A 9,864-nucleotide genomic window follows, 5' to 3' on the forward strand; every position below is an offset into this window, starting at 1 on the left:
CCAGATCAGTATGTACTGGATGCTCTGAACATCTGTCTGATCTGGAAATTTGCTGTCGTCAAGGTATTTGCTGTTTTCTTCTTTCACTGCTGTTGACTGTACCCTTAATAATCTCACTTTGCAAAACTGAAAGCATGGCAATTGTGGAACACAGACTTCCATGAAGTCAAATATAAATTTACATTAAAAATGGATTGTGGATAGATGAGTTAAATTTGTCCAGTAAATATTAGGTACTGCTCTAAATCATCATCAGTGAGATGAGAGCTCAATTAAGGAGCAGAACCATATGAATGAGGATGGAAGTACAATCTCTGTGGAATGAGCTCATACCCTGGAGAACATGGAAGCACCAATTCTGCATCCTTGGTCATCATGGGAAGTACAGGCAGAATTCCATTCTCTTCAGAGCAGATTAGTGTTTTACATCAGTTAGCTTTGGATGTTAATGATCAATACTAACAACACTTTTAAAGTAGAACAGGTACAGTTACTCTTCCAGAGAGACTTTATTTTTTTCATTTTTCTTTATTAAGAAATTTTCTACTCACTCTACATACCACCCACAGATCCCACCTCTTCCCTCCTCTAACCCCCAACCTCCCACCCAAGCCACCACACATTCCCACAGCCCCCAAATCAAGGTCTCGCATGGGAAGTCAGCAGAGCCTGCCACACTGAGCCTAGACAGATCCAAGCCCTTCCCCGCTGCAACAAGGCTGTGCAAGATTCCACACCACAGGCACTGGGTTCCCAAAAGCCTGCCCATACACCAGAGATGGACCTCGATCTCACTGCCTGGATGCTCCCCAAACAGTTCAAGCCAAACAACCGTCTTATGCATCCAGAGGGCCCAGTCCAGTCCCATGGGGCTCCACAGCCACAAGATGACAGTTCATGGACTTCCAGTAGTGTGGCCCATCATCTCTTCACATCCTCCTTGACCAATCCAGCAGGTCAGGTTATTAGGTGAGACCCGAGGAGGCACCTCCTGAAAAACCAATGAGGGCAAGAGAGAAAGGAGACCAGGCACATAAAGAAAGACAGAATCAGTCTGAGTCACGTCAAGGTCTCATTTATTGCAAGGGAAGGCAGGCTTATATATACTTGGGGATAGGATAAATGAATAGGGAAAGGGGGGGTGATGGAAAATTTCTGACGAATAGGATCAGGGTGAGGTCTCTTTGGTCCAAAGCTTGTGCAACCGACATGTTCCAGGAAGTTATTCTAAAAGTACATTTTGTGGGTTTTCCGGGAATGAGTGTTTTTGTAAGTTAGTGACGATTATCAAGGGTGTAGTCATGCCAGATCATCCAGACAAGAAAGGTCAAGGTGCAGTCATCCATTTTTTGGTTCCCAATACCTCCTATCATGATATTGATGTCCACCGCATGCAGAATCTCTCCTTCCTCTCATGAATTGGATTCCTGGAGCTCAGCCTGATGCTTGGCCATGGATCTCTGCATTTGCCTCCATCAGTCACTGGACAAAGGCTCTATGATGACAGCTAGGTTATTTGCTAGGCTGATCACCAGAGTAGACTGGTCCAGGCACCCTCTGGACCACTGCCAGCAGATGAAGGTGGGGTCATCCTTGTGGATTTCTGAGAGCCTCCCTGGCACCTTGCCTCTTCCTATTCCCATGATGTCCTTATCTATCATGGTATCTCCCTCCCTGACTTCCCACTCTGTTTCTGTTCCAGCTCAACCCTCCCATTTACCTATGTTCCCAGAGAGACTTTATAGCACCACAGTTTGCTTAAATGTTGTCTTTAAATTATATAGCCTAGATTTACCTCTGATCATACTCCAGAACTTTCCAACTTTGTCTTTTCTTGTATTTTTGGTTTTTGTGACAGAGTTCCACTATGCCACCTAGGCTGAACTCAAATACATAATCTTCCCACTTCTTCCTCCACAAAACAGGAACAACAAATTCCGTGCTACCTGCTAATACACTTGTAGTCTCCCATCTGTCATTTGTCTTAATTTAAACTATCAACCTAATGCTTACATATGTAAATGTCTTCAGTACTTATTATTTTGTATGCAATTACTACAGTTCATCTATAAACATTTTTATTTGAAAGTTTATCTAATTCTGACTTTTAAAAATGTATATCTAAACATTTTTTTCCAGCTCTGGGAGTTATACTTTAGATTTAAGAAACATGTTGTCTCTTAAATCTACATTCGCTTCTGTAGCCAACACTGGCAGGTTTCATTACCATCCCTGAGCCATTCTGACCTTTTTCAACCTCTTCACTTGTTCTTACTTTCTGACAGCCACCAACACTTGATTTGATGGTCCAGGTGCAATCTGCAATGGTTAACTTTTGTACTGAAGGTGACAATGTCCATTTAAAAAGTCTCATCCTCAGAGAAGCTCACCTGAAGGACTACACTCCACATAAACCCCACAGGTTAATTCTCCCTGCTACTGTGATATTCTTCATTGAAACAGTGAGTGCTGATTGTTTCATACAGCTTGGTTTACCTGTGTCCCAGACTATGTGACAACCTGCATTGGGAAGCAACTTTGTAGACAATTGGTGTCTTCTGCAAAGGTTGATATTGACAGTGTGTTCACAGAATAGAACCCGAGTAGAAGACATGGACAGAGGGATGCAGACAGCACAGTTTTTAGAGTTCTCTGACTACACAAGTACGGTGTGTTGTCTGGTAAGAACTGAGACAGCAGAGCCTGAATAAGGAAGCATAGTGTCTGATGAGCAGAAAGGGGCAGAGTGCTGGAAAGCATGCAGACATGGCCACACCAATGTTCAACAGCCACCTAGTGGTTCCTTCAAGGGCAAACAGGTAAGATGTAAAGGCAATAGAGGTTACATAGAAGAGCACAAAGCTGCTCACTAGGGTGAGGATGCTTTGGGTGGCTCTGGTCTCAGGGGATGACCTAGGAGACTGGGATCTGTGGATATGTTGGACCCTCTGCTTGTGTTTGAGCAGGATAAACACCATGTAGCCACTGGCCCACATCATCAGTCCCAGAAAGATGATATCATTGGATGCTATTAGGATTACAATAAGTGTGCTGATTAGTCTCTCAGAATTTATAACAATACAATATCCAAAATCTTGTATCCCAGTAACATTTCTTCCACCCTTTATGTCAGTTGTATATACAGGAATGAAAATATATAACAACAGCTCGAGAGCCCAGCACAGGCCCAGGGAAGGACCAATGATCCTTGGGGTTCTGAGCTTGAACTGTGCACACCTGGAATTATGAGGGCTGATGATGATGGCCTGAAAGATACTCAGAAGGGATGTAGAACCAAGGGATACTCCTCTGCCAACTCTATGAAAATACAAGGAAAGTTTACATGAAACATAATCTAGATAGTAAGTCTGACTAAAAGCAGCAATGGTCTGTGGGATTCCTCTGCAGAGAACAATGAAGTTGGCCCAGGTTAGGTGCTTGATAATCAGGTCTGTGGGCTTCTCCCTGATTCCAGAGAAGTCAGCAATGATAAAACAACAAAGCAAGGCTGAGTTCCCCAGCATTCCCAGTGTAGTCTGTGATGTGAAGAAGATCCCCACAGCCAGGTCTCTGGAGTTCATTCTGTCATGGTCCTGGGTCGATGCAAAACATGTCCAGAGCACACCTGTTAAATGAGTCTTCATTGTTCTTAGTATGCCATACAATTTACTGCATACACAATATTACCTTATATTCATAACTAATGTCAAAATGTGTCTTTCTATTAAGTAGTTTGCTAGGTCTCAGTGAATTGTTATTGTTTGAATTGCAGATAATTAACTGGGACATTTTAGTAAAAATTAAACTTTATTATGCCATTAATATGTCTTAGCATTTTCTAAGCACTTTGCAGTTAATTGCAGGTTTAATATCTACAGTGCACTGGTGAGATGATATAATGATCAAACTATATTCAGATGAATGTCCTGGTTGCAGAAACACTTCGGGTTACCATGCTCCCAGCAACTAGTAAAAGGCTGAAGAAAGGAGAATGTTTGACACCAGAGAAAATAGTAACCCCTAACTAAGATGCTATGGACAACTGATAGCTACTAGGAAAGGTGGAGTGAGTTCCCTTTAGAAATGTGGCCCCTAGTAGGTTGACAATGACATAGTAGCTGGTCACACACCCATTATCATGTGCAATATCATGTGGGTGCCACAAGCTATGCTTTATGTGTTAAGAAATTTAAAAAGCACAAACATGGGTGGGTAAAGAAATATGGAGTAACTGTGAGGAGTGAGGGAAGTGTGAAAATGATTAAAATACATATAAATTTCTCCAAGATAAAAAATAAGAATGAATAATAGAGAATAATGAAAACAATACAATTTGAGAATAAAAAGTAGAGAGTAACACAAATAAAAGAAAATAGGAATCATCAGCTGTCAGGAATGATAACACTTGAGTTCTCCTTTTTCAAACACACACATGTAATTGCATTTACATTTGTCTGCATGTACATGTATGTGCTTATGTTGGCTGGCTTTTAAGTGTTTTCAACATTGCTTTTTAACCTTTTAATTTGGCATATATTATTTAGAATATAACAGTATTGCATTTAAACATGCAATGTTTAAAACGTTTAAACATCCAAAAAACTTATTCAATAGAAGGATCACTAGTGAGATTCTTCACTATTTTGCATTGGAATTAAAGCACAATAGAGACTGTATGGAACTATTGAACAATAGGAGCAGGCCTTCTGGATTGTGGGCCATTAAATTTAACTAATACCATTGTAAGTGTTACAGAAATTGAGAGAAACTAGTATACTGTCAGCCAATGATGCAATGGGGACCTAATACATAGTGCAATAATAATTGACATATCTGTGTGATTCAAAAGCAATATCTGGCCTGAGAATAGTGACACATGTCTTTAATCCCAGCCCCTCGTAAGTAGAGGCCAGAGGATCTCTATGAATCTGAGACTAGCATGCCCTATAGAACTAGTTTTAGGACATCAGTGTCTAAATAAATAGACTCTGTCTCAAAAATCAAATAAACAGAAAACAAAAAGAAAAAAAACAGGAGGACATGAAGATCCATTTCTGGGGGAAGTGGACATATCAGAGGCCTCAGACCTAATGACATGAGGTTGCAATTATTCACTTAGTCACATGCACATGGACTTGAAATTTGGATATTGAGACATCAATTTACCACTTGCTCCTCTTTTCACAATCCAGATAACAAAGCCCTCTAAGGAGGATATTAAATTCTCACTATGCCACTCTACACAGGTATTTCCAATAAAGAAAAATATCTGCATGCATATAAAGCTCAGTGGAAAGCAGAATCTGAGGTGTAAATATCTCAAATTGCTCTTGTAACTCTAAATTCTGGGGGAGTTTTTCCAACCCACTGCATGAGCCTAGGGTTACAAAATTAAAAGTAGAACAGATAAATCTGAGAAAAATTACTAAACTGTTTTAGTCGCCAGGACCCCTCCTTACTGGGAGCAAACACGAGGCCATTGTCTTGGAAAAGAGCAACAAGTGGGAGTCCAGGATAGTCTCTCACCTGCAGCCTCCATTAAATCATGTTGGGTTCAGTTCAGATCTCTGCCTGATTCCTCCCACTATGAAAATTCAACCTTTGTAAGAGCCTTTTCCTGAAAGAGAAAGATCATTTTGGAAGTCTGAACTCAGCCACCTTCCAGAGACTGCCCTGTCCTTTGAAGACTGGGTGCCTGAAGAAAATCAACTCACCTATGCAGATAGAATGCATCTGTGAAGCTGGCTGCTGGATGGGTACTCAGTTGCCAATGGGAACTACAACCGTCATAAAGCTACAAAGTTGACAGCAACCCCCAAGATGAAGGCTGAATGTTCACAGCTCTCATACCCTAAGAGGATAACAGGATGATGTCACAGGAAGGAACCATGACAGTGATGCCCAGGGACTTTACATCACTTTTGAAAAAAATAAGCAAGAGAAACTTTTAACTGAGTAGTGAGCATTACAGAAGTGAAGGCTAGAAGTATAAAGTCTGTTTTCTCTTTTGTGGTGTCAGACGCTAAGAGTCCCAGTAGCAGAACCAGGCAGTGATTATAATCTTGGGAGCAGGGACCAAAGGCAAAGTGTGAAGATACTAATGTACTGTACTCTGAGGATGCATCATTATGACAATGTCTCTTACATTTGAAGAGGCTGGAAGTTTTACTGGACCTCACAGGCAGAGTTAGTGTACTTTGAGGTCATTTAAAATTTAATACTGCTGTTCAACTATATGCTTATACTTTGTGATTAACCTGAATTTAAGAGACCAACACAACAACCAACCTTACTTGGTTTGAATTTCCCATATAATCGGTTTATACAACCTAAGCTAACGTATAGCTTTCTTTACTCCTAAAACATGTAATCTTCTATTCCCTGACACAAGAATAATACTGGTGTGTATGTATGTTGTAGTAATAAATGACTAAAACTGCTACTTTGAAATCAACCTTATGAAACAAATATACACAATAAATGTGGGAAGTGACACAGATATAGATTGATGAATCTATGTCCAGTGATGTTACAAGACTGTTTTCTTATCTGAGTCAGTTGAGAGCAGTTGGTATCCCTTGTAAAATTTCTTTTAAACATGTCTGTAAAGCAGCCTTCATTACTTACTCCATGTGAAGTTTCCATTCTGTTCAATACATACAGAGCAAAAGTGAGGCACACACAAAGACAGAAATGTCAGGGCAGATAGATCCACAAGTCAGCATTCAGTTAGTCACTGATTCAGGCTGATAAAACAGACTGAGAATGATGGAAGACACCAGGAGGGAGAAGCGAATAATTTATAACTGGGTTTGTTCTTGGTTAAATCCCAGGGGAAAGAGCTATTTGATTTTTTTTTCACAATGTGACTCTGTCACATTGTGCATACTTTGGGGCTACCAGTAATGCATTAAAAACAGTGCACTCTACATCTTTATAGTCTGTCTGCATGAAGTCTACCTTCCTCCTCAGGATCCCACCTAAAGTGGACCACAGAGTCTTCCCCTCCTAACTTTCCTACCTCTACTCATTGTTTAAACCCAGCCTCCAAGTACAGAACAAAGATGGTTTTAGCATAGTATTCTACTGGGTTTTCAAAGAAGAGTTAATCCCAATACTCCTCAAATTATACCACAAAATGGAAACAGAAGGGACATTGACAATTCATTTCATAAGTCCACAGTTATCCTGATACAAGGACCACAGAGACCCCCAACAAAGACAGAGAATTACAGTCCAATTTCCCTTGTGAGGATAGATGCAAAAATTCACAATACAATACTTTTAAACAGAATCTAAGAATGCATCAAACAATCATTCATCATGTTCTAGCAGGCTGCATTCTGGGGGTACAGGGACAGTTTAGCACATATAAGTCAATAAATGTAATCTGCCATTGAAACAAACTGAAATAAAAAGACAACATGATCATTTATTAGATATAGAAAAGGCTTTTGACAAACATCCAACCTCCCTGCATGACATAGGAAATAGGTCTAAAACTGTATGGATATTAGGGACATATATCAACATAATAAAGACAATTTAAAGCAAACCCATAGCCAACATTAACTTAAATGGAGAGAAACTCGAAGCAGTTCCACTAAAATCAAGAACAATACAAGGTTGACCACTTTCTCCATACTTATTCAATATAGTACTTGAAGTCTTAGCTGGATCTAGGGGATACAAATTGGAATGGAAGAAGACACAGTATGTTTATTTGCATATAATATTGTAGTATACATAAGTGATCCTAAAAATTCTACTAGGAAACATCTACATGTTATAAACACTTTCAGCAAAGTCTTTGATACAAAATTAACCAAGAAAATTAATAGCCTTCACAGATCTTGAAAGGACAATTCATAGTTTTATATGGAAAAAAAACTGAGCATAGCAAAAACAGTCCTGATAAATAAAAGAACTACTAGAAGAATCACAATTCCTGATATTAAGTTGTACCAAAGAGCTATAGTAATAAAATTTTGATGGTATAGGTACTAGGCCAGACACACTGATCAATAGATGTTGCTGGCTCTGCAGCTGGGGTTCCACTGTCTCTGATCCCAGGGACAAGGGGTGTGCAGACGCAGAACCAATGACACAGGCTCTGGGAGATATGCAAGCAATCTCCTCTATTAAACAAAGAGCTGAGGGGTTTGTGTGCTGTTTGGCGGGCTTTGCTTCCAGCTGCCGTGGCATTTCTTGGTTTGGCCCTGGGTCTTATGTTGGCAGTTGTCATCTTGGGGGTCCGGTTTTAGGCTCCTCTGGGTCAGGATGCTACTGCACATGTCACAGCTCTTTGTTTGCTTAAGACATGGCCCAGTGCTTTATCTGCCTCAAATAGAATCAAATGCAAGTCCTAGACATAAATCCACACTCCCATGGTTACAAGATGTTTGATAAAGAAGCCAGAAATACCCATTGCAAAAGACAGCATCTTCAACAAATGTACTGGTCAACCTGTATATCTGCATGTAGAAGAATCCAAATAGATGCATTCTCATTACCCTGCAAAAAGGCAACTCTAAATAGATCAAAGACCTCAATATAATCCAGATTCATTTAATCTGATAGAAGAGAAAGTGGGGTGTAGCCTTGAAATAATTGGCACAGGAAAAGACCTTCTGGGAAAAAAAACAGTGTTAACACAGGTACTAAATATCAACAATTAATAAATGGGATTCAATGAAACTGGCAAGCTCCTGCACTGCCATTTGTATATAGTGACAGGCTACAGAATGGGAAAATATTTTTACTAACTACAACTATGACAAAGGATGATCTATGAGAAGTGTTTCTCTTTAGACAGTCAGGAATTTTTCTTAATAAAGACTCTGAATTTGGATTTTGATCATGCTGAATGGTCTTTAGTTCACTATCCTGAAGTTGACTTAGATAAGAAAAATGTATTAAAAATGTTTTTATTTTTATTTATTAAAAAACAAACAAAATATTTCTGAATGATGGTTCATGTGGCAATCTGCATCAAATTCTGAGCTAGCTCTTATGAAACTCCACAACAAATAGACACCCATGAATGTGTGCACAGTCAGGACTATAATAGATGTGGAGATAACAAGTATGATGAACTGTCACAGAAGAAAAAAAGGCAATAAAAATACACAAAATATGCCAGGAGACATGTGAAGAAGAACAATATCTAATGAATGATAGTTACTTGGGAAGTGTTCAGTGTCCCTATTGAAATTGTGTCTAGGATAATCACAAAACATTCAAGTTTACAGTGGAAATGTTAAGAATGAAGGCAGTGGGTCAAATAGCTCATCAGTCAATGCAATGAGAGGAAACTCTCAGGACATCCTGCTTCCAAAGCATTCTTAAATTGTGTAATATACCCTTGCAGATGCAGAGAGTAGTAGCTGTGAATCAGCAGCAGGCTGTACTGTGAATCCCCAGGAAGGACATTGTTGCTCTGCACATTCATCGGACATGCAGGACAGCTAGGTGGACAATCAAGAACAGGGGCAATATTGGCAGTTAATCCTAGGAGCTAACTAAGTTTAAACAGAGTGGGGAGATGAGATGGGACCTTAGGAACTACCAGATACTTACAGTCTCCCCTTCCCAATACTCTGACACTGTAGAATACCCTAGGGAATGGCTGCAGAAGAAAGTAGAAACTATTCTGTTATGTGGTGCATTCAAAGTTCAAAAAGTCTAATAGAACTGTTCCAAATGTGATTTTTATACCTTCTTTTAAAAGTGTGTATTTATGTGAAAGTGATCATGTGTGGAGTCCAGGAAACTAGGAAGGTGAATTAGAAGGTCTGGGGAAATGGTAGGGAGAGTAAAACAATATATGTGTTTTGAAAGGAAAAGAAGGAATAATGGAAATTG

General features: G+C 39.6%; 1 protein-coding gene across 1 annotated transcript; it reads right to left on the reverse strand.

The window, feature by feature from the left end:
- Positions 1–1,673: 1,673 nt before the first annotated feature.
- On the reverse strand, positions 1,674–4,260 carry LOC114710905 (vomeronasal type-1 receptor 4-like). The gene has a single exon (XM_028895196.2). The coding sequence runs from the start codon at positions 3,642–3,644 to the stop codon at positions 2,643–2,645; it is 1,002 nt and encodes a 333-aa protein (XP_028751029.1). The 5' UTR covers positions 3,645–4,260; the 3' UTR covers positions 1,674–2,642.
- Between the last annotated feature and the right edge of the window lie 5,604 nt (positions 4,261–9,864).

Source organism: Peromyscus leucopus, chromosome 1, assembly GCF_004664715.2.
Source record: "Peromyscus leucopus breed LL Stock chromosome 1, UCI_PerLeu_2.1, whole genome shotgun sequence".
NCBI lineage: Eukaryota > Metazoa > Chordata > Mammalia > Rodentia > Cricetidae > Peromyscus > Peromyscus leucopus.